Source organism: Anas acuta, chromosome 17 (assembly GCF_963932015.1).
Source record: "Anas acuta chromosome 17, bAnaAcu1.1, whole genome shotgun sequence".
NCBI lineage: Eukaryota > Metazoa > Chordata > Aves > Anseriformes > Anatidae > Anas > Anas acuta.
In genome coordinates this window covers 8,215,216-8,240,469 of record NC_088995.1, presented here as the reverse complement: position 1 = coordinate 8,240,469, position 25,254 = coordinate 8,215,216, and the positions used below count along the sequence as shown (strand labels likewise).

The window sequence follows — 25,254 nt, the reverse complement described above, 5'->3', positions numbered from 1 at the left end:
GGCTGGCAGGGCAGGGACAGCAAAGCCCTCACGAGTTGAGGTCGCCCAGCCTTTCCGCCCCGCGTGCCAGCCCCGGCTCGCGCAAAGCCCCATTGTTTAAGGAGACAAAAGTGTGAACGTACACATAAGCATTCCCCTCACCAGTGTTCTGAGCACAAGCATCCACCAGGAAAAGGGCATTTAAAGCCAGATCCAGAGAAAGGAGCTCTAAAATATCAGGGTCACAGCCCAAGTGCTGGGGGGTTTAAGAAATACCGTGTGTGAATAATCACCTCATACTCTTACCTTGAAGATGAACCCTTGAGAAAGAGTCATTCATAACCTTTATTTGACAACTATTACAAACAGTTCTGGAGGCATCTACTTTGTTCATCTCAGAGCAGTAGATTTGACAAAGATTACCCCTTTCACAATACCTTGCTATTTAAAAAATACGAGTAATAGTTACAGAAAGTACCAAAAAGACTGCCCGATGACTTACAGCAGAAATTTTAAGCCTGCTTTGCTATTCATACACAATTCTACTTCTTAGTCTGAAAGTGAAAGAAAAGGAACAGGGCTCCTGATCTGTGAGCAGCACAAGGCAGTGAGTGTGACAGGAGGCCTCCAGGCTGGGTTAAACACGGAAAAGCACTGGGCAAAAAGTAAAGAATTGTGCACATTTCCCAGGTGGGTCGCACTTGGAACTGCCTACCCCTGTGGAGTAAGTAGCCTTCAGCCAAATACAGCTTTAGCCCCTGCTCAAAGACGCCTCGCGCAGCTCACACTGCGTTGCAGGGCAAATAGGATGTGCTCACCTGCTGCTGCTGAGCGTCACACTGCCGCAGACCACCTGAAGGGTGACACAATTGCCTGTGCAATTTCAGCCCATCCAGATCTGGGAACTGAAACAGATCAAGAGGCTCCCACCATTTATCCGCCTTTTGCAGGCAATCAGATGCAGGCAGCGTTAGCTACCGATGCACTTGTATGCCCCCCTTCCAGTCCTGCAAGAACAGCAACTCTAGCACTGTAATTTCTGCCATGCTCCAGTCTGTGTCTCCTACAGCACTATAGAGCATGGAACATTTCAAAGTGATGCCCAGCAGCACAACAGAAGTGCAGAGATGAGTAACAGCAGTGTTTTACCAGCACTTAGCTGAGTCCTTATTTTCCATGCCTGAGATAACCTTTATCTCGTATCCAATATCCAACTGTTAGGCAATGTAACTAAGATTTTATTCCTTCTGAGTAGAGTTTCATATGCCTGCATGGTGTAATGAAGGACTCTTATCTGACCAGTGCTATAGGCAGAACTATGCAACTAACACAGAATCAGTGACTTGATATTTTAACGTTCACAGAGCAAAATCAGACTGCTCTAGTGAAAACCTACAATCCACAATGTACCTTTGGTTTCTTATATTCTTTGCAAAATTCTTCATAAAACTAAAACCAACTGCATAACTATTAGAAAAGGCCTTCATCCATCTACCTCATTCTTTCTGTTCCTCAACTCCATGTCAAACTCTTCATTCATTTTAAAAAATTAATGAGAGAAAAACAGGAAAGAATAGGGTGTTTCCTGGAGAAGTGCAGACCACATTGAGCATCACTGTAGGCAGGTCACATTTGTCCCCCAGCTGAGAATTCAAAGAGCAGCTGTGCTGCCCAGAATGTATCATCGGCTAATGGGTCACCAACTGGATCTTCCAGCACCTGAAAGACACGGGAGAGGAATGAAAGCTTCACCACGTATGAACTTTAACAATGCAGTTGCTCACTGTGGAATTGCTCTTTAGGGCAGATGTACAGTGGCACAAGACTGTGAGAGGGGAAGGAATGTCAGTAGTGAAGGCTGTGTGCGTGAAGTGAGGTGGAGTAATCCATCTGTACAGGACATGGGTGTAAAAATGGCGAGCACAATCTGTGTGCAATTCGACCCTTCGCAATTCAGAGAAAAGCAACTGCCTTCCTTCTGCCCAAAACATTGGTTTCTATAAAAGCAAGTAAACAATGGAGGGCAAAAACAGGATGAACTAATTAAGGAGGGAATGATCACCTGGACAAGGGAGTTCTATTCATGAAGGGAAAGGAACATCTCCAAAATCTGTTAACTGTTTTTTGTAGTTGTTTTGTTTTAGTCTCCTTTTAATTTTGATGGAATATATGACCCACAAAGAACAAATTGAAAGTCATGTGTGGCACAGGGAGTGTACATTTGCACAGCTGTGGTTCAGACATGGAAACCACGTGTTGTATATCCCTGCAACAAGCCCAGGGAATCCATCCTTGGGTGATCCTGTAAGAAACAGAGCATCCAGGAAGCCTGTGGAATGCCATAAAAACATTTACCCATTCAAGCTCCTCCTTTTCCTACAGCACATATTAAAATTTGCAAAAAAAAAAAAAAAAATTGCTCTTCTGAATTCCTGAACTGAATAACTGTTACAAAGATTTGAAGATGTTGCCTTCTGACATCTGCAGGCATCACATGGTATCTTGTTTCCCATACCATATTACACCTAGTGTCATGTTTCTATGCAATCACAAAATCAGTGCCTAAATCCAAAATAGCAAGAGGAAAACACTAGCTACAGAGACTGCATACTCTGGAAATCTTAGAAAAGGCTCATTCATTATTAATGCCCAAAGCTTTCCTACTCATCTGGCTCCCATTATGGCTGGTAAAAAGGCCACTTTCTAAGATACGGATCTTTATATTGATGCTTTCAAAGGCTCAAAAGAGGTTCTGTTACTGCCCTGAGAGCTGCAGCCGCTTCCCATAATGAGGCCAGAAGAGATGGTCTCCTGCTTTTCAAAATCTCTTTCAAAAAGGTTTTCTCCAGCAGCTGACATTGCAGGAGAAACAGAAACAGATGCTAACTCATTGGTAGACCAATAGATTTGAAGCCAAAAAATAAACTTTATGATTAGCTTAAGCTACAGTTTAGATAGGGCTTTCTTGAGTAACAGTTAATTCATAGATGTGCTCCCATTCCCTTGAAAGCAGAACATTTCTAGTTTCTATGCTCTGCTGCCTTAAAGGCACCAAAAGAAGGCATAGTTTGAATTCACAGTGCTAGGTGAACCCTCCGTTGCTCAGAATTTAAATGATACTTTGGATCTACAAAGGTTGATTTGGCCATCACTGCAATGACGTGTTTAGTAAAAATCAAGGTCTGATAAGCAATTCAAGTGGCAAAAGCAAAAAAAAACCTCTTCTCCTAGCATCCCAGCATCTGCTGGATGGTACTCAGAGAATGCCAAGCTTACTGATTCCAAAGATATGCTTAGATCATGTACGTTTCATACAATATATGATGTGAGATTTCACATCTCCTGCGAGAATGCTACAGCAGGAAGGTGCGTGTGGCTGAGCTCCCTTCTCTGAACGTAGGTGCGTTCTCTTACCTGGCCTTGTCCCATGGCTTGGCTTTCTTCCATGCAGGGTGCAGAAACAGGTGGGCACTGAGGCTTGCCAGCCACAGTCTGATGGGAACTGGAAAAAAAAAAGATGATTTACAAATGCATTTGTATTTATGCCCTACTTACCACTTGCTGCAGTCTGGCAGCAGGATGAGAGGGGCTGCTGACAAGACTATTCATTGAAAAGATAATGAGTTCTGTTGACTACAAACCTGTGTCATTTCTTCAGATTGTCACAGACTGAAAAAACAGATTGTGCAATGGGAGGACTAGCCTGACCAGGAGCAGTATACAGGACTGACATCTCCATTTGCAACTTGCCTTATGCCCCTAGAACACTCTGCATAAACAGAGAGATGTCTACCAAAATGTCTTTCTCCTGGAACATATTTTAAAAACACAGAGGTCCTCAGAGTCAAAACATCCGAAGGTGGCTTCAGACATAGCCACAACATTAGCTGTAATTCTACTATAGCTTTTCAAGGCCATCAGCTGACAGTCTGGGGACATGGCTTCCCCATCCACACCTCCCCAGGGGCTCTGCCAACGTCTGAAAAGAGTCTGCAGGCACTGTGCCAAGTAGGAGACACTGGGTACTCAATGATGGGATGCCCTTTGTCACCAACTCCAAATCTGTACTCCAACAACACTGCCCATACCACTGCCAGGAATACCCCAGGGTATGAACAGCCATACAAGCCCAAAACAACGGAATCAACTAATAGAACTTGGGAAAAAAGTACAAAGAACAGGGCTGTTTCTTGTCAAGTTGCCCTTCCTTGGGATCCCCTCCAGGTTTCAGCAATCAGTCTCGGGATTCCTTTGCTGGAGGCTGCATTCATGCAATTACATTTACTAATGACAAACAGACTCAGCCCCTACCCCCACAAATTCCTCTCATCCTTTATCATTGCCCACTTACACTTTGACATGCACAACACCCTTAGCAACAAATTCTGTGATTTAACTATGCAACATGCCAAAAAGTAGCCTCCTTTTGCACATTTGAAACTTGCTGCCTGCCAGTGTCACGCGCGTGGGGTTATCTGGGGCGCGAGCCTAATGGCAGGAGATTCCTACTGTACTGAGCTGGCATCGCAAAGCACAGGAAGAATTGGTAAGCTGCAACAAACATCCCAGCACTGGTATTTTCTAAATCAATAAGCTGGCTCATAAACGCAGTCTGTCTTGCTCTATAAAGTTCAGTGTGCTTTTCTGCTTGAAATGTGAGGCACAGGAGAGCCATATTCTGCACGAACCATTAGCCAGGCTACATTCCACCTGTCCCAACCAGAAGAATGAAGAGGATAAAACAACACTATCTGTAGAGGCAAGCATCTGTTTGGTGCCCCACAGGGCCCTCCAGTTCACTAGCTGGATCACACCCTCCTGTCAGGCAGCAGGAGCAGATGGAGAGAGTCAGCTCCCAGCCTGGCTCCCCCTCACACTCCCACCTCACAGCCCTGTGGAGCGTGAGAGGTTTGGATACAGCCCAAGTGCGTAGGACCAACTGGAAAAAGCCCATAAAAGAAATAAACCAAAATTGGTCTAATAAGCTTTCAAGGCAAGTCCTTTCCAGGTGAGCACCTTTAAAACGAGACATGCAGATCAAGGTTCCTTTGGCTGACTTGCAGCTCTACCCTGGCACCTACAAAGCAGACCGATACAGGCAGCGACTATCACAGCAGAAGTCCACTCCAGATGGGTGACCCTGGATAAATAATTTCCTTCTCTCAGCTTTACTTTTATCACCAAAGCATGGATAGTTTCACTGCCCTGTCTTTCTAGGATAATACCACTCATCTGCCTCACAGATTAAGCTGTTGACTCCTTCTTAAATCCCCAGATGAGTGATGCTCATTGCAACATTGCTGCTAAAGATGACTCGGGTGACACAATACTCCTCTTTAATCCAGTAAGCCTGTTAGAGGGCACTGCTTGATAACAGAGGTGATCCTCACTCATTGCCCATCACTGCACAGTGATCTCACCCAAGACTTCCCACCCAAGGTCTGCTGGCTCTCTAGAGAGAAATTGCAAAAAGGCCCGGGTGAGATTGCAGCCTAAGCCTCACTCACTCCTGAAAAGATTTAAGGTGCATAGCATGCATGGTATTTTGGGGAGTTCAAGGTTCTGAGGGGAGATGGACCAGGCCACTAAACTAAGTAGGGTCTACAGAGTTCAAATAACTGTATCCTCACCAGAAGGTGTCGATGAAGCAGCAAGTCCTGCCCCTGCCAGGAATATGATAAAGGGTGTATGGATTCCTGGCACAACTGACATACCCAACAAGGAGACATTCACCATAGATTTCTTCTAGTGGTGGAACATACTTTAAAAATAAACATGAGCTCACTCTAGAGTCAGAACATGCAATTTTACATCCAGCCAAAATATTGCCAGCAATTCCTCACTCATCTTTCATAATCCTTAGCCACAGTTTAAAACTGCAAATCCCAAAACACAGGCTGAGGTGGGCTCACAATACCTAGACCTGGGTTCACCCCAGCAATTCTGAGGAGGGAGTCTGACATGAATGTGAACAACTGTAGGCACCAAGCCAACTGGGAAACAGAGGTAAAAGGCAGAAATGTTTATAGCAGGGAACTAACTGGGAGGCAAAAAAATCTACTGATCTCTATCTCCAGTGAATCACTGCCTTCCCTTGTTGCTTTGACAAGCCACAAAGCCTCTCCCTGCCTCTGCTTCCTCATCTGCAAAGCTGGAATAAAACTGCTTCTTCTGCCTACCTCTTTGACACATTATTGTGAGTGTCATGCTAGCACAAATGCTGGACAGGGTCAAGCAGAAGGGTTACAAAATGGTACTACTACTCCTGATCTGTCTTGCAGATCAGCAGATTAAAGGAACTTTATAATGTCTGTTTTGCAGTGTTTATTTTTATGTAACATTATGGAAGTTGTGTAACACATGGAAGATGGCACGGATTTTTGTTGTTTTGCATTCTGTGAATTTATCTCAAGTCCCAGAGAAAACCTGCTGTCTGAAACATTCGGTACAGGTGGAAAACAAAAAGGCAGAACAGTGCCTGTCTTTCTGTCTTCCAATTCGGAAAGCTTGCACTACGGAATAATCTTGTCATGAGGTTATGAAGCTACAAAAAACTATTTTAGGATTAAGTACAGGCCCTACCAACCCAGCCTGCAGGGTCAGCTCTAGCAGAGATCAGTGTAAGTTATGATTTTCTGCCAAAAAGAAAAACAGGCAAATGGCTTAGAAGCCAAACCTGCTTTAAAGAGAGGGGTTTGCGATGCTGGCCCTGAATCTCCTTTGTACTAACCACGCTGTAAAACACACACACATTTATGCAGCATTTCCCATTTCCAGCACACAGATAAAAATATCTTTAGAATCTGATGAGGACAAGCAGAGAGTCAGGCCCCTGGAATGAGATGCATTACCACACTTTCTGCAGCCCTCTTTAATAGGGGAATCAGGACAAGGCTAGATTCACAACAACATTGTTAGTCCTGCCTTTGAGAAGCCCTGTGCTTTCCACTCCTTTACCTGTGGGGAAGAATAGCCTCCAGGGTCCCTAGCTGTCCTTCTCTAAGGGTGAAGTTTTCAACCTCTAAATCTGACTGCCGAATGATTCTTCCTGAACTGGCCTCAATAAAACCACCTTGAGAGACTCTGCTTAAGGGAGCTCTTACACCTGCTGAAATAAATGTTCGTATTAAAGACAATTACAGATAACATGACCTCCACCTCTGACCCAGCTAGTCCCCCCCTTTGCTGTGCATTCACCAGAGGTTGTGCAAATAGCAGTCACAGCACCTTCCACTCTGTAGACCTATAGCAAAAGCACACGTTATGTATCATATCAAGGCCATTCTGAAGAACAGGGACAAGAAAAGAGATGGTGGGAATGCTGAACAAGACAGGATAGGAAGGAAACAGAGAGGGAGAGAGAAAAGCAGGAAGAAGAAAGGCAAGTGAGAAAGTGTTGCTGAAGATGAGCACCATGCTTCCAGCATCTGCTCAGGCAATCAGCACTTGCCTCTGAAGAATTGTCAGGGGTTTAAAAACCCAGAAGCCTGCTAACTGACAAGGTGAGCAGACAGCACCTGAAGGGACCCTTCCAATGGAAAAGCTAAAAGGAGTCCACCTTGCTGGAAAAGCACTATCTTAGGAAGGAGTTACAGTCTTAGCAAGATAGTAGGCAAGAATGTCTGGTTCAGCACCTTAAATCAACAGGTTTCCTATGCTGTTATGGGAGCTGAAGATACACCCTCCTCCCGTTTGTCATGATGTGGGAAAGCCATGTAATAAAGCATGTTTTCAGCAAAGGGAGGAGAAGCCTGAAAAAACTCTTAAGGGCCATAGTCTGGGTTAATTTTTACTAACCTTCTACATTTGGGGTCCACGTGGAGCTGGAGACTCCTGTGGTGCTGGGAGGGGCCTGCCACATGGCCAGACGTTCACCTGGGAAGATAAGGGACCCACAAGAGCACACAACAAAGTTATCCAGCTGGGGGCCAGCGTCAATACTGCTTGCTGCTTCTCTGGGCTGAAAGACGGCAGAGTTAAAGCAGGTTCCTGGTTCCAGCACAGCCTCACTGAAAAAAGCTACAGGTTGTTCAGTGATGTGAGTCATCAATGCCTTGCTTGTCCTTGGTTCGCACAGTGCACTGCTCTGAATAAAGCTGTAGTAATGGAGGAAACACATTAGCCATACATTTTGCTTTTCAAAGAGTGGAGACACCCCAGCTCAACCTTTGACTCCTGCCCTTGGCAGGTGGGAGATTAACTACGAGATGCTCCACCTGCCTGAAACTGTGCATGGACCATTCCAATCAAGACTCCCTAAATAATGTCCCCTGAGAACTGAAATGGAAGTCAGTTCCATGACATTTAAGGGATGCTTCATCTCTGAACTGTTATTGTAAAGACTTTTTCATACATCACCTGGATTCCAGCATCTTTAAGTACATTCCTTCTGGAGACTTATCCATGTCTGTAGCTGCCTGCTCCCACCCCGGGTCACAGGTCATGAGGTTTATCTCTGTCTGCTCAGAGCCAATGCCTACATAAGATCCACCTGAAAAACACAAGCCAGGCAGGCAAAAGAACGCTAACAGTTACTCCAAAAAGCAATTAAATAACAGTCTAATTTGCAAAATGCAGCAAGGCCCTCTTTTTCCCTATGACTGAAGTTTGGTCAAGCTTTTGTGAAGGGGCACAGAAATACTGGGTTTTACAGGAGTGGACTGCAGCTCAGAGTGACCTATTTGTATTGTAATAATCCCCTTTGTGTTCTGGGGAAAAGTTTATGAGCTATTATTGTGTTCCTTTAAGCCATTGGTATTTGTTGGCTTTGAAAGGCACTCTGCATCCAATCCAGCATTGGGAAGGCTACAAGACAGACAGAAACAATGTGAAAATGGCCATGCAGGCAGAAGGCAAGGTGTTGCAGCTGTGATGCACAGGATCCCTGCTATATGTAGAAAAAAGCAGGTGTCAACATCATTACATGAACACACTAGCATCTCTTTCATCCTCTTCACCAGACAGCAGTAAATGCTGCTAACAGTGGTGATCACTGAGATCAAAGACAAAACAGCAAGTTGTGAATTATTGCTAGTCAGTCACTAAAACAACAATGTGACCGATACACAGAGTGCAATCATTTTGGTCCCAGATCAATCTGCAAATTCAAGTCCTGATCCCAGAGGCTGAGAGCTAAAACCTACTGCCTGACATGTATTTGCTTTCATTTGCTGCCCCTTCTGAGAATGGCATATCTTTTCACCTGCCCTCGCGCAAGCCTTGTCAAAGCTCGCTCCTCCTACAGAGTGACAGCCTCGAGCCAAGAGATGAGGCACTCCACTGAAGCAGAGTTCTCCAGTGGCCACTTGATACCTCAGTATATAGATGCTGCTTCTGCAGAAGGAATATCCATACCCTTCTCTTCCTGAAGAAGTTAAAAATTGTTTTTCAGCTTTCTGGGCCACATCCCAAGCCCATTAAGAAGAGACAAACCTGCAGTTTGTGGAGTGTAGGATCCTCTATTCTGCTGATCCTTTGCATGGTGCATCAAGGTCCCCTCAGGGCACAAGTAGTTAAGCTTTTCCTCACGACAGATGCGGGATTTTTGACGTCGTCGATAATTTGCAAACCAGTTGTAGACCTGAGCTGGCTGCAGGTTCATGTCCTGAGCTAATCCCTCCTGCAAACCCAGGTGTAGGGGGAATCAAGAAAAAAAAGGAACAAACTACATCCAAATAACGAGACCTTTCCCTTCAGTTCCAAAGACAGCCAGACAAAAGAGCTTTCAAACCCACTGGAGACATTTGTTCTCTAGGTCTCCAATAAGTCTATGTGGATGCCATTAAGGAAGCTGATTTATAAACTCAAAAGAGTTGCTGGAAAACAGATTTCACCCTGTTCCCCTAGACAATCTGTTTGTTAAAGGAAACCATTTACTGTTATTTTATATTGCTATATTTAAACACGCAACATACTGCATAAAACCTCAGCAAAGTATGCTCTTTCTACAGAATGACAGCTTCACATCACTTGCACGACACTAATGGCATAAACATTAATGCATTTACCACATTAAGTAGTTTTCACAAACCCTGAGCAGCATAAACATCTGCAACACATTCACAGAAATAAAATGTGCTGTATTAAACTACTTGTTAAATAATGAGATGACATAAATGAAGAATGTATTGGCAAATTAACATACAAGTTATTATCATAACCTGCACTATTAAGTCCTAGAAGGTCAATCTCATTATGCTCCCAGTTCATATTTATATTTTTTAATGAAAATTTGGAAGTTGTTGCTGCTTTGTGAAAAGGGTATGAAATAAATCATCTTCACATTGCAGAACTATTCACCAGCTCATCCTGCATCATGTAAGAAGGGTATTGGAATAATTGAGCACCACAGGAGCAGACTTTAAAGTCTAAAGCTTTTACCTTGCAAAACAGTAACAAACAAGGGTTACTGAATAAATTCACAGGTCACTTGCATTATAACTCTGTCCCTGTTCAGATAAGGTAGGTAACTGCATACATTAACAGTGCCTTTTTTTTTTTTTCTGTCTTCAAATTCTATGAGCTTAATGTGATAAATCAGTACAAAATACATTCTGGTGAGCAAAATGCAATTGCGTATAGGCTACAACCCAGTCAAATCAGAACTATATATCACTATAATATAGCCCTTTTGAGTGATCGATATTTCACTGCCTATGTTCAGTCAGTACAAGATTAGACCTGCTAAAAAGCCCAGCAAAGAACTTATTTCCCCTAATCTTTTTGTCCAAGGCAAGCAAAGTTACTTAGCATTAACTTAATTTGCTATTTTTTATTTTTATTATTACTAATTTTTTGAAGTAAACCTTTAGGGAAAGATCAAATATTGGGAATTCCAGCCCCACTGGGCTTCTGAAAACAGATCTAGAATGAAACCAGCTATAGACCCCTGATCACAGAATGCTGTTTTTCTGTGACAAGGACACTTGTCTGGAAGAAGCATATCCTTACCCGTTGTTTCTTGTTTGGATTTGTTGTCACTTCTGCAGCAAATTTGTACAGCTGCTGGCGTACTTCATTGGAATAGTTTCGATTTTTCAAGCCCTCAGGACAAAGGGAAATAGGTGGAGGATTCCTGTGCACAAGAGAGAGGGAAATAAGGATTCCTGTACATACAAGAAAACAGGACCAGGAAGGACCCCAAAAGATTCATTCATATTCAAGGGAAATATTCTTACGTTGCCCCATGAGGTCAAAACCCCAGGAAAAACCCAGCTCCCAGATGCAGTCATTTTGAGATGTGCAGCCTCTGAATCTCTACTATCTGCACATAAATATTACAGCAGAGAAGAAAAACTTTGCTCTCTCCTATGCCATGGTACCTCTTTCTGCAACGAAATTTCTGCAGTGGTGTCAGAAAATCTCTGTGGTGTTTCTCCATAATCCTATGGTAGTGAATCTCATGCCAAAGTTGCACCAGCTCCTCCTTCTCTTCTGCCCTGCAACACTAAATCAGAAAGGTATGTTACAAGCCTCTATCACAGTAGTCAGAACAAAATCCTGCTTTCACAAACTACAACCCAGTTACTTTCTTCCCATCGACTGTTTAATAGTAACTGCCTGTAGCAGAGGCCTTACCCTGGGTTTCAGGTCAACCCGTCCACACACCTTCCACTACTGGACACCAGCTGAAAATGCTCCACACGCTGCAGATTGGGAACCTCTGTTCAATTCTAACAGTTCTAAACCCTATTTTTCTGACACTGCTTTTCGTTTCCATGAAGCTAGGAAGAACACATCCCTACCTCCAGGAGCCTGCAGGCTGTGTCATGCTGCCCATTACGGATGTGAACAAACACACAAGCTCGGACAACATGGATGTTAGTGAGAAAATGCATCTTTTGTTTGCATCTCATCACGGCCCCAACCAGCTTCTCCAGATTAGGGAATGAGCTCTGGAAGTCCCGGCAAAGCTGTCCCGCTAGATCCAGCAGCTTGGTGGGTGGGGGATCCTTGTGTTTGTTCCTGCTTAACATGGCCATGAACCGCTTCATCCTGACGTCCTGCTGGAAGCCTTTTCTATGCAATGCAGAAAACTGTGGTTAGATAAAAACTATTATCTCTTATTTTTAGCTCCTATGGTCTGCGTTAAAAAAAAATAAAAAATCCACAACACAAATAAAACAACAAAACCCTCTCGGAGGCCAGTACAGGAGGGCTGTAGGAAGCCAGACTCTGGGCTGCTCCTGCTCAGCTTTTGCTTATTGTCAGGGGCCCTGGGGTGCTGGGGGTGCTGTTGGCTCTCCACTGCCCCCAGGTCCCTGCTCTGATCCCCCTTCTCAAATCCGGCTCCCCCATCCAAGCTGCTGAACGGGGAGCACAGACTGCTATAGCTGAAGCCCAGACCCATTCTGGGGAAACAAAGCGGGGTGTTTTCCAAAACAGGGCCAGGCAGTACAGCACAGCCTAACTCCGACCATCGAGGCTGCTTTCACCCTGTTTTCCTGGGGGAAAGGAGACCGGCACGAAGCCCCCCCGTGCCCCCATCCTCTGGGCCAGGGAGGCAAAGCTGTTAAGTACCTGCGAGCTCGAGGAGCAGGGCGAGGAGCAGGGCCACCCCCGCGCCCTCCCGAGGTGCTGGGGAGCAAGTGGCGGCCTCTGCCTCCCGCTGCAAGGCGCCAGAGCCCACTACCTGCAGGCCGGGCCCGAGGAGCCTCCCCTACCACCAGCCTCCCCCCCGCAGGCAGCTGGAGGCTCACCTGGGACGGGGAGAGCCTCCAGGACCCCGCTGACCTCGAGGGCCCCAGGCACGGTCTCCCCCTCCACCTCCCTCTCCCACAGCACTCGCTTTGACAAGCCCACGGCTGCCCGCACGGCTACGTGTTCATGGGGAAGCGGGGGTAGAATAGAGGGCAGCAAGATATGTTTATAGGAGGGTTTCTTTTTTTTTTTTTTCTTTTTCCTTTTATTTATTTATTTTTAAGATGTTAATGGGGCTCAGACATGCCCTGATAATTTTCACACACTTAAAGGAACTGAAAGAGGAATGCAACTCAATCCCATCTTTTCCAGGTGGGTCCCATCTCATAACAGATGAGTCATTCCGTGAGATGAGCCAAAACTGAAGCAGCCATGATTTTCCTTGAATCAGGTCTGAACAGCAGTGTGAATGTGCCAGCCCTCTGCTGACTCCGCTACAGCAAGCACAGCCAGGAGCACAGCCAGCAGCAGCAACCACTGTGCAGCAGGAATCAACCACCACCCACGCACCGTGCTGCCAGCCGCAGGTCCCAAACCCACCCCCAATTCACATTTCAATATCTGGCTCCATGGGACGTATGCTAGCTTTCTTTGCAAAGGCAAAGACTGCATACTTGAGTGCAGGCATCTGCATTTTGCTGCATACAGACATCTTCAAAAAATCTGAATCCCCCTTTTCCTCCACTCAGTTGCCTGTAAATCCTCCTTTGGCCTAGCAGGCTGGTAACCGGCTTCTTGCTCCTGCTGCGTGACACCGTTTTACATCCTGCGCTGGAGAGGACGAAGTCCCACCACCGGACTCTGAGCATTTCATTATCATGCAGGACTTAAGAAGCAGTATTTCCTTTTGGTGATGTTCTCCTTTACTCCCCAGTTCTCTCCTGCTGTCTAGAGTTACAACAAAACATCAGGTCACTTGGTTTTCTGTATTTTTACTTATTTACATGTATGAAACTTAACAGGCATCTCTTCACATTTTATCATACATATTCACACAATCAGGTACGCCTCAAAAGGGAAAGACAGAGGCTGCTGTCAGGCACGGCAGATGCAAACAGCACCCGTCATTTCCAGTGATGACGAGCTGATACCACCACATGGTGCTGAATCTAACTGCCCTTGAAAACCATTTGCACTCTCCCTGCTCTAACGGAAGTTTTGGCAATCAAAGACAGCAGCTACTTGATACCAAGCTGAGGTCAGGTGATAGGTATGGGCAAGCCAAGAGCTCAGGTTCTTTTTCCAAGGGCCTAATCAAATTCTGTTGAATATCAACAGCAATATTGATCAGGTCCCCTTGGAGCCTCAAAATGAATCCAACAGAGAGGCTCTTTTCCAGTCATTCTCCCCCTCTACTTCCTTGCCACAAGGTAAAGCTTCTAGCTGTCTCCTTAAGAGATACAACTCTATTTCATGGAGCACTAGCGTGCATCTTATCTAGGCAGTCAGTCCAGAACAACACAAGCCGGCTGTCTTTGTTCCAGCAAAAATCTGTAAAGTCTTTCAGCAACCGATCAGCAAATTTCTCGTCCCCAGTGGCACTGGACCGCCACGTTTTTGTCAGCATGGTGTTGTAGGCCCAGTTGTAGCCAATGCGCTCTTCACAAAACATGTTCTGGTTGGTGGAGCTAGTGGAGTTGCGCCGGCGTCGCTGCTGCCCACAAGAAAATTTCCGCTTTGAATATGGCAGCTGCAGAAACACCGTCCCTGAAGGAAACAGACAGAACTTTAGCCTTAAGCAGACCTGAGTCCCTATAACTGGTAGCTGATATTACATTCTGAAAAGGAAAATGGATTGAGTTCCCTGCCATTGCCTTTTAGCAAGATAAAATGGAACACATTTTTCCTTTCACATGCTATTTCTTCCTGCAAATTACAGCAGTGGGAGAGAGCACTTAGTCTTGCCTTTCTCTTGGTAGAAGGGAACGAAGCAAAGGGGTATGCTCTGATGCATCTTTCTAACCTTACATCAATTCCCATTCTCTCCTGTAATCTTCCAGATGCTCTTTTCTCATCATTGCCTTCATATCACAACACCACCTCTGGATGTAGTAATTTTAATGCAATATGCTATGCATGTAGTTCAGTTAAAAGTGCTGACAGAAAGCCAACATTTATAAAGAAAAATTACATGAGCAAGTGGATCCTAAATGCTTTATCCATTGCCCACACAATACATACAGGTAGAGAGGCATCTACAACTGACCTTAAGCTCAAGAGCACAGCACTGACTTCTCCCATTCCCTTTCCCTACTAGCTGCTAGATGCTGGATGCACATTGGTTTATACTGCAGTTGGAATAAACTGACTTATTATTTCTCCATCTCCTGGAAATAAAAAGTTTCAGGGACACCATAAAGCAAGATTTCAAACCAGTGCCATTCATTAGCAGCAACACTTTGTGCTTTTCATACCATCTTGCCAGTTTTCTGGTTTGTGTTGGCTGATACAGCTACTTGTCTTCTGACTAGGGACGTAATGAGGACAAACGTCACTGACAAAACACAAAGTGCATGTAAAATGGTTCTTTTGTTTATAACAGCCTCCTCCTCACCCCCATTGCCTGCCAAGTATTGCTCACCTGTGACATGAATATACTGGGGCTTGTTCTCAGCTGGAAAGTTGAATGCAGAAGCTGAGTATTTATCTTGCACAAATCCGAATCTGAAGAAACCAAGGCAATAAAGAAAAAATAAAATAAAGAGAGCCACTCCAGCTATAATTCCTTCAGCCAAAGGCAGGAGCACAAAAGAAAGTTTTACACCATTTCCCCTCTTGAGGGCAAGAGGGAAGAAAGAGAGCTGAGCCTCTCCAAACGTTCTCTGCCTCTGCTAGGTACAATGTGAAAACTTGTAACTCCACAACTGTCCTAATGGGGGTCAGAAACAAGAGCCTGTAGCTCAGCTGGGGAGGGCATTGAGCAGTCTCTGGCAAAATGAAGCAGCTGCACACAAATAAGGGAAGAGCAATAGTGAAGAAAGACGTTCCTTGGATATATCTCAAACTGTAACACCATTTTGTTCATGCTGGAAAACATTACATACAGAACTTTGAGCAGCTCACCTGACAGTTCTTTGCTATTTGGAGAATATTTCTTCCTCTCCTGCTTTCTAAGCTCATGAATCCATACTTCCAAACTAAACTCCATTACAAAATGCAGTCTCTCTATCATGAAACAGACCCTGGTAGCAACGCTGTGAAACAAACTGGCAGTTCAAGCGCAGTGGGTTAAGGCTAGACAGTGCTGAAAGCTTGCCATAATTCCTTTTTCGTTGTGCTCAACCTTCTATGTACAGCTCATATCCCAGTCTTTTGTCAGTTATTGGGCATCATCTAGTTCAAGACTACGTCAAACACACATGAAGAAATTACCTGTCCTATTTGCAGTCTATCTGCTTCTAACTTAGAAGAACAGGGCACTTTTCAAAGCCAACGTCCTCCATAAGACTAGAGATGGTCTGCTGGTGACAGGCTGAAACCCTATATGCCTGTCTCCTGTACCTACAGGGGCCCTTCCAGACATTCTAGTTACATTTTAATCTAATAACTGGCAAGCAGACTGCAGAGAGGCAGACTGTATAGAGCCCAGGTGACCCAGGAGTGACAGTTCAGCGTAGATCCTCATTCTATCTTATCTAAGGAGAGAGGAACCTTTCAGTCATTCTGCTCCATACATACCTGTATGCTATTGCTTCCTGGAGAAGGTGCATACGGTCCCAGTATGTCTCTGGTTCAAAGCCTGAAGCAAAAGATAACAGTTACCTTGTAAACCCATTTTATTTCTTTCTTTTTCAAAACCTCAGTTTTCTTCAGAACACCTTAGTGCACTTTGTATTTGCTAGCAATTTTTTAGTTTGACTTGTTTTCTGCTAGCTGTCCCTTGAATGCCTGCTTCTTAGAGATATGTCTTGTATATACCACTAGCAGATTCATCCCTGAAATTAGCTTTTGTATCTCTAGAGATGAAGGAAGGGAACTTAATGGGAGTTCCATAGGATGGGGCAAAGAAGGCAAGTGGGGTGCTGTGCATCACCACAAAGTGCACTGCAAATGCTTCAGTGAGGCTACAGTGACCTCACAGAACATGGATTTGTCAGTGCTTGTTGTTGTTTTGTTTTACATCTACACCTGGACATTGGGTTATGAAAATAAAGAATTAAAGGGTTAATGAAAATGAATAAAATGATCTTTTTTTTTTTAATCCTTTTACTGATTGTTTCTTCTCACAGCGCTCTCTGATCTTTGAGATCCCACCTGAGACTTACCACAACAGCATCACGCAGAAGGGCGAGGTCCCATTGCAGAAAAGGAGATTGCAGTTTCTAGCTCTTAATCTCATGTGCAAACACTCTTACCACGAATGTAACCATAGCAACAGTAAAGAGGATGGTGGTTGGGAAAGCCTAACCTCACAGAGGAGAATAAACAAATGCAGGGTACAAATGCAGAGCAGCTCTGGCCAGTGTCTACCAGCAAAATACACTTTCACAGTATAACATCAATATCAAACAGAACAACTACTTGATACAGGCTAGTGAAGGGTATGCAACATTATGGCAACACTGACCACTGGGGAGGCAACCTTTCCTGTGCCTTCCAACTTCTTGCTGCCAATTTCATACACTGTTACATGCTGATTAGCCTGCCCCCACAGCTTCCTCTGAGTACCACCTTCCTGAGAACAGCTATTAAAATGTAAAAACAGGCCCTTCCTCCAGCTCATGTGTATCTGGTAAAGGAGGTTCTTCATATCAGATATCTGCCAGGAGAGACCTACTTGCAGGAAAAGCATATCAAGGGGCAAACCCAAGAAACAAGTATTTCTTACCATCAAACAAATGCTCGCTACCCTCCTTCAACAAGCAGCTAACATTGAGTGGGATGAACAACTGAGCTCGAAGTGGGTCTCCGTACAAGTAACTGGGCAATGCAAATGGACCTTCCAAGACTGGGACTAGCAAGAAACCACAGGATGTGGCTTTACGATGCCAGCCCTGAACCTGAGAAAAAGATTCAAACAGTGAATCATACAACATATGTCAAACTGAAGAAGGGCACTTATGTGCATAGGAGCAACTCATTCCCCAAGAATAGATCAGACATGCTCAATTCTCCACAGGCTCAGCTTGCTTTGCATGGCAGGCACACAAGCGTCCTTGTAAGCAAAGCAGTACAAGCACAAGACATCAGGCTTTCCTTTTTTAAGTGCCACATCAATCAGAAAGCACTTTAAAATAGGACATTTTTCAGGAACTGATTCAGCCTACTTATCATCAGTGGCTAAGCACTGCTGCTTTACTGGAACAGTGCAATAGATTTTAAATAAAAGCAGAAACAACCTCCCAGTGCTATTTGGCTGGGTAGGGTAAAACCTGGCATTAAATAGTTTTGAGTTTTACAGAAGATAAAAAAGGAAAAACAAAAAACAACTAAAAATGAAACAAAAAGGTGACAACAACTGCTTCCATTTTCAATTCAAAATGTTTTCAGGAAGCTAAAAAAAAAGCTAGAAGGCATCGCTGAAGAGGAGAACATATTGCTTGGAAAAGCCCTGTCATAAAAGCAATTCCACTGAATTTCAAATTGTTTAGGTTTGGGGTAAGAAGGAGTGTGGTGCAAAACAAATCCCTTCCAGAAATTTAGGTTTGCCTAAGTGGCACATGAATACCACCTCCGCCTGTATTGACCTCTGCACAGTGCTAATCAAGGCCACTGAAAGCAGAACACCATCCTGCAGACACAAGGACTACAGATTGCATGTGAAATGCTGACCAGATGCAGCAATGCCAAGGACCGTCAGTAAAATTACCTACAGAAATGATGGCAGATCCATCCCACCATCTCTCTCCCCCCTAATACTTCCAACATCAGCTTCACATAAGGATGTTCCCAGGAGTATAAGGAATATGAAGGCCCAAATGGCATTGCTGTGGCAACCCAGGATACAAGGACTCTTACCATCTCAAAAAGAACAGCTGCAGTCACTGCCATCCAGTGTAACTTGATTTCAAAGGCGGCGTTCAGGGAGAAATTGCCATGGTAATAACAACTGCACCACTCCAAACGGTCAGTGCGGTTATTCACATCCACATCAAGCGTCACTGTCCGCTGTTCAGGCACTGTGGCAGCTACGCAGCCAAGGGACAGGAGTACATTTAAAAGATGCATTCAAGAGAAGGTGGGAGATAGTATAAAAAACCAAACAAACAAACAAACAAGGCAAACAAGCTATTTGACATGAATTTGTCCTCCCATTCCTCCCCATATGCTTTTGGGCTAGCAGAATAGTCCCAGAATGCTGCTCTTCTAATCAAAGAAGTTGAAAAAAAATTGAAGGATTACTCAAATCAGGGGTCTGTGTCATATAATTACATTCCCAAGAAGCCAAAAGACATCTCAACTGCAATAAAGAGACAGAGCCAAGAGTCAAGTAGCTAATCAATAAGCAACTGGTGGCGTAAATAAAAATGTCTAGGCAACACCATCTCCTTCATATCCACAATTTGGCTTTTGTATTTCCGTGTCCCCACCAGAAATCACACAAGGGTGCTGTCAAACAGGGCAGGAGCATTCCAGGACTTTCCATAGGTAAAGAAGATTAGAAATTCAACTTCTTGTTTCTTTAATCCCATATCAATATCCTGTATTACCGCACTGCTAAAACTGCATATCCAACAGTTTTTCTAAAAGCAAGAAAAGTCAGCCAAGACTCATGCAGCAGTGTTAGAGTCACTGCAATACTTTTTTGCTTTGCAGCAAGTGCTGGGATAGTGCCCAAGATCCAGATCCCTTTGCGCCCTACACCCCAGCACCTCAGTGAAAGAAAATCTCAGGTATCAGGCAAAAAGAGTAACAAAAGTAAAGGAAGTGGAAGTGACCTGTCTGGTGTCATACAGTGGAATGCAAGGTCAGGGACAAAATGCACATGTCCTGACTTTTAGTCCTGCTACGAATCATTGTCATCACTTTCAACTTTTCTTCATATAAGAGAATAATTTAATATTTCTATAATACTAAAAACTGCCAGAAAACAAAGGGCAGCAATACAACTATTGAAAAAACTTTGCTTATTTATATTTTTTTAAATCTACGTATGAGGACATTGCTATTTCTTGCTTAAATAGACACAGATGTGCACCCGTTTATATGGTCTGCTTTTAAATGACTGTATCGTTTAATTGCTTAATGGCATTAAAAATGGTTGAGGTTCTTCCTCAAGGTAGATGGATCTATGGCACCTTGTCTGGAGACAGTTTTCAAGGTTAAAAGCAAATCTTTGTATTGTCATTACTGCAGCTTAGAAGAAAAAATCCCCAAAAGAGTAAGTAAAACGGAAGAACATCACTCAGTTTTGTTTTTTAAAAAGTTCCCATTTGTCTTTGGGAAATTTATCATTTCTGAGTTTGTCTGATACAGTCAGACAGACCAGCATCTCATGATTCTCTTCTTCTTGCCCCTTTTCAGTGGGTTATCAATACAAAATAGAAGATCACAGTGCCAGTTCTGTAATGAAGTATGATACCCGTTTTGAGATGTTGGAAAGCAACATCCCAAAAGCTGTAAAGCAAAAGCAGCTTAGTCAGGTAGATGGCAGTCATTAGCTAAAAGGTCAGTGATAACACCACAGTCCAGTGTGTCTGAACTACCACACTGTGAAGAATGAGCTCCCTGCTCCCTTAGACGGTTCCTTTTTCCAGATAATGGAACTTCCCCATTAGGGCTGGAGTCTGTTTCTCCATCTTGCCTGCAGCTGTAGTTCACAGGCAAAGCAACAGGAAGACAGTCCAGCCAGGTGAACTTATCAAAAAGACCTTACAAACTGAAGAGAAATATCCACAGATCTCTGAATTTAAAAGCTTTAGATTAAAATCAAATTGATTTTGATAGAAAAAACACCCCAGCTTCCAACGATCTGATTTTAAGAGAACTCACCTGCTTTCCAATTGACTTGTACTATCTAATTGACTTGTATTTAACTAATGATTTATTGAGTACATCGGAGAGGAGCAGGCAGGTTATTCTCCAGTCACAGACTACACTACATACATGACTACAATTGCTAGTGCATGCATTGCTATAAATCAAAAGGGACAAGATTAGGTGTATCACAGGTCAGACTTCCACTGAGAAGGGAAAGGGGACAATCACTGGGCAATAACAGGGGAATTGGGAGGGATACAGATTTTAAGAGATGCATGGAGCTTGTTCCAGAGCTCCCAATGCTTGCATGCAATTTTATGTCACAGCCTGACATTTAGGGAAGGTGGGGAGGGGAAGAAATAAAAACCACAACCAAATCAAAGCCAAGAGAGGAACAAATGAAGTCACGTGGACCAGAGGTCATCTGGGTTTAGTAAAGCTCGTTGCCTCAGATGAGCTGGTAAAGTTTTTTTTGGAATACTATTTTGAAGAGGGACAGCACAGAAACATCAGTTAAACCAGTTCCCTTTGTAAGAAAAAAGTTCCACACTGGGCTTTCCTCCAAGACACTGTTATTCCTGGAATAACAATGTGAGCAAACTGGAGACATTTTTCATTCATTCGAGGACTGCAGATTAGTTTAACAGCATTATGGACATAATTACAACCAAAATGAAAGGAGGGCTACGCAGGTGTGTACTATGACACATGCTATGGGAATACACTGGTAAAGAAAAGGTGAGAGGCACCTTTCAGTCTTTACCCACTTCCCCAGGTGCAAGCTTACTTAGTCTCAAACTTCTCATCTCACAAAGGAGGGACAGACATAGAAAAGTGAAGTGGTTTTCTTGGCCTAAGAAGCAAAAAATTAAAGCAGGAGCAGGATCCGGCCCAAGCCCTCCAGCCTCCACAATGCTTTCAGATGCCAGCCTATGTTTAAGGCTTTGGCTCCGGCCAATCGTTGAGCTAATAAGGCTGGATACTGGCCAAGGCAACAGATTTATCGTGTGACAAGGAAAAATATCCTGCAAATGTTGGCTTCAGGGAATTAACCATTAGTTCAGAATTCCTATCTTTAATACTTTCCCACTTCTGATGCTGCCCCTCTTCAAACAAGGCTTTCAGAAATACACAAGGATTATTGTAACTTCAGATTTAAGAGATACTGCACAAGCAATATTTCACTTCTCTTCAGAAGGTCAAATACACAAAACAAGAGAATAGCAGAATTTTCTTTTTATCCCTAAAAGCAATAGGCCTTTAAAAGATGTATCTAAATAAATCTGAAGCTGCAGTTCCATAGCAATGATTTTTCTGGTAATTTTAAACAGTGAAAGGGAAACAACAGCAAGTGACTCAGGCTGGCCTAGAAATGCAACAAAAAGATGACAAAGCAACAGAGTCAAACATGCACCCAGTATGTTTCACAGGCTGTGGTGGTGTTATGCTTCACACATTACAAAATTTCAGATATTACAATGGTAACTTGTCCAGCAGCATCATTATCTTTGATATGCAAGCCCTACTGCTTCCAAAGCGCAGGGATCATTTGTAGCTCAGCTTCCCAGGCTTTAATATAAGGAGTCTGTCTATAAATGATTCAGACTAGTCAAGAAGCCTTCAGCACTGCATCACAGGAAGTTTCTCTAACACATCTGGGTATCACTGGGACTTCCCAATGAGAAGCAATTAAGCATGTCATTTTAGGTACAGTTTGCTTGCTCTGCTGTTCTCACAACTTATTCCTCCATGCTCATCACAGGCTGTGAACAATCCGTCTGGATCTACAAAGAGACAGGTTACTGTCACCCTGCAGAATTCAGAGATGACGACATGGTGGGGAGATTCGGGAGTAACAATTTATTTATTTATTTTTAAAGTCCACTACTCAGTCCACTACTACACAGAAGCAAAATTGTCCTGCTCAGCCAGTGAAACACACCTCAGATCCGTAAGAACAAGTTTACCAGCTGGTAAACAGGTAAAGTTTACAAGACACATGCAAGGCCAGCATGAAATTTGCAGCTTTATTGCTGGTCCACGTGAGATCATACCCTTGGCTGGCTGCTCTTCCCCCTTCAAACTATCCCCTTGAACTTCCCCAGCTGTCACCTGTGCTGTGCATCTACCTAATAGTGCAGCTGCCTGGCTCCGTCCTCCGAAACTGCGGCTAAAGGAACTGTGCCTACTTGCATAGGAGGCTGGGCGGCTGGGCAGCCAGGGCAGGAAAAACGCTGGGATTTCCGAGTGCAGGAGCTCTTCTGCCACAAACGCCACCTCAAACCATTTCCTCTGGAAGGCGGAGAAGTCATCCATAGCAGCTGTGTGCCACATGGCAGGCTGCTGCATGCCCACTGAACAAAAAGCAAGGGGAAGGACAGATGACTGTTAGAAACAAGTACTCAAGATCAAGAAAGAGAAGTTGCTCTTTCTAAAAATAGGGAAGGAAAAAAAAATAGGTCATGTCTACGTATTTTTTTCTTTTTAAATAATATTCCTGAAGTCTAAACATCCTTGATACTCTTTAGAGTACTGTTTTTGGTTGCTCCCAAAGTGCATTTCTGCTGCAGCACCCGTAAGAATCAAGAAAAACTAGCAATTATGCAAAGTAGTAATGAGGAACATCTTGTAACACAATTCTGACCTCGGTCAGGTTCTTTGTCCACAACAATCTTGTAAAAATAAAAGCCATAAATAAAGGTTCGTAAAGCTTCTCCGGATGCATGGACAATCAGCTGCTCTTCTAGCATTTTCTGAACAACAAAAAAGAAGAACAGAACAACACAATGGAAAAGGAGAAGTCATTCTTTCAGTTACATAAAAGGGTACAATAGCACATTAGGAAATCACGGATTTTTTTTTGGTATCTTTTTGTCCAGATATGTGCCTCAGGAGAATACCATCGATGTTATCTCTTGATTATCAGTAAATGTAGCAAGCCCTTAACTCCTGGAGAAATCTTACTTGAACTTTCCACAGTTGTCTGCCTTCCTCCTTCACACTGCTCTGGTTATATAGATGGATTTATAGGAAGGTAAGAGGTCAGAAACATTCTAGGTTCTTTGCTAATTGATATGGGATCTCATAAGAAGAATGAACATCAGAACACTTCCAACCATCTACAATAACACAGTTCAGAGAAAAAAATTCATGGACACAAGCAGTTTATCTTGCACATACAGTGTGTATACTTCAGCATCCATAAGAGAGAGGTTATATGCTGCTTATATATGATCAATTTATGAAGAATTTCATTACCTAAACTAATTACCAGAAGAAAAACCTAACAAACTAAAAATCACACTAGTGCCTTGTCGTTCTTACCCAATGGAGAGTTTGTGGTAACTAGTAGTTAAACGGAGATTTATGCAGAACTGTCACCACGTATATATTATTTTTCCACTCGCATATTACTACCAAAGAACACGTTGCAGCTTTGTGATAGGGAATCCAAAAACTTCAAACTATTCAAGAAAAAATGATTTTGCTAGGATATAAATCAAGTAGCACTAGGGAATGCGCATTTATTGTAATTTCCATCACAAACTAATATCTAGCATCCACGAGGTGTAGAAAATTTTGGTGATAGAAGTTATTTTCTGTGTTGTCTTCATGACCTCACATTCTGTTGAACACATTTTTCAATACCTATCAACAAGAGGATTTTAATGAGAAACAAGAATTATTGCTATGCTTTCCTCTACGGTTCTACTTTCTTCACAGAGCAGGGTATTTTTAGCCCTCCCTACAGCCCATGAGAGTTCCCTTACCTGCATTATGTCAATCGCCATGGCTTGCGTTTGCACACCTTCCACATTATTCACCAGCCAGTGTACAACTTCTGCACTGATGAAACAGTACGGTGAGAGGCCCTTCTGTTCAGAGAGCAGTTGTATCCCTGTGCTGAATCACAGCAAGTCAAACATGTTAACAGCCTGATTGACAGTTCTTGTAAGTTACAAAAACAAAAATCACTGTTAGGAAAAAAAAAAAAAAAAGGATAAAGATATAGGACAAGAAGTGCACGATGCCTCCAAAGTAAAATATCATTAGTTTCTGATAAGACAAAGGGCTGACATCAACAGCATTTCAGTGTTACTCTCACTAAGAATTCTTGCTTTGGCAAGACCAGGATTCTAACAATTGAAGTCTCTGCTGCACTACTAGTACCTCAATGCCTATAAAGTTCCATGCTGGAGAAACTGGAATTGAGTAACAATATGAAGCTGAATTAACTCTTCCATAGCTGACAGGGGCTCTCTTCTAAGTGACTCCATGCCTCATATTCCTCTTACAAAACTTCCAGACAGATGTTAAACCTATTTAGATTAAAAACATACAAACAAACAACTTACGTGGGATGTTTCATGGCTTCAAGAATCTCTATCAAGGTGGAGGAGGAAGTCAGAGAACTTGCTGTACACTGCTGGGAGCTGGGAAATAAACAAAAGCATGTTCAAAAACCATGGCAGCTGTCAGATTTGTTCAAATATGTGCACTTCAGAAAAATACTCTCTCTTCTGAACAATGACTTTGCCACCACATTTGTTTCCTTTTTCATCTTAATAGGGACAAAAAAGAGGCATTAATCTATTTTCTTCCCTTGAGGTTGTAAGGTCATTGCTATACTGACCCAATTCACACATACGGGATGAA

General features: G+C 43.4%; 2 protein-coding genes across 10 annotated transcripts in view; both read right to left on the bottom strand.

Moving 5' to 3' along the window:
* Positions 1-286: 286 nt before the first annotated feature.
* ANHX (anomalous homeobox) lies at positions 287-13,443 on the bottom strand. Its single transcript, XM_068701360.1, has 8 exons — positions 11,724-13,443; positions 11,301-11,425; positions 10,930-11,053; positions 9,412-9,598; positions 8,338-8,470; positions 7,777-8,075; positions 3,394-3,481; positions 287-1,698 (listed from the first exon to the last, which is right to left on the bottom strand). Exons 1-8 carry the CDS (start codon positions 11,970-11,972, stop codon positions 1,668-1,670), a joined length of 1,236 nt encoding a protein of 411 aa, XP_068557461.1. The 5' UTR covers positions 11,973-13,443; the 3' UTR covers positions 287-1,667.
* A 147-nt stretch (positions 13,444-13,590) lies between these two features.
* Positions 13,591-25,254, bottom strand: part of DEPDC5 (DEP domain containing 5, GATOR1 subcomplex subunit) — a 47,588-nt gene continuing 35,924 nt past the window's right edge. For 8 of the 9 annotated variants that reach the window (XM_068701288.1, XM_068701294.1, XM_068701291.1 and 5 more), the window contains 9 exons: positions 24,954-25,031; positions 24,369-24,501; positions 23,243-23,351; positions 22,728-22,952; positions 18,637-18,806; positions 17,507-17,678; positions 16,357-16,417; positions 15,260-15,342; positions 13,591-14,385 (listed from right to left, as the gene is read on the bottom strand). In XM_068701288.1, coding sequence (XP_068557389.1) covers positions 14,090-14,385; positions 15,260-15,342; positions 16,357-16,417; positions 17,507-17,678; positions 18,637-18,806; positions 22,728-22,952; positions 23,243-23,351; positions 24,369-24,501; positions 24,954-25,031 — 1,327 coding nt within the window. In that variant the 3' untranslated portion in view covers positions 13,591-14,089. The remainder of the gene's footprint in view (positions 14,386-15,259; positions 15,343-16,356; positions 16,418-17,506; positions 17,679-18,636; positions 18,807-22,727; positions 22,953-23,242; positions 23,352-24,368; positions 24,502-24,953; positions 25,032-25,254) is intronic. The other variant, XM_068701292.1, reaches the window with a different exon arrangement.

What these genes read in the sequence shown, in the direction of transcription:
- ANHX (XM_068701360.1), bottom strand. Translation starts at nt 11,972, where the DNA reads ATGAAGCGGTTCATGGCCATGTTAAGCAGGAACAAACACAAGGATCCC. An exon ending in ATCCAAACAAGAAACAACGG is followed by an intron (nt 9,599 to 10,929) that starts GTAAGGATATGC and finishes CTGGGTTTGCAG; the next exon opens with GAGGGATTAGCTCAGGACAT. An exon ending in GTGGACCCCAAATGTAGAAG is followed by an intron (nt 3,482 to 7,776) that starts GTTAGTAAAAAT and finishes TTTTTTTTCCAG; the next exon opens with TTCCCATCAGACTGTGGCTG.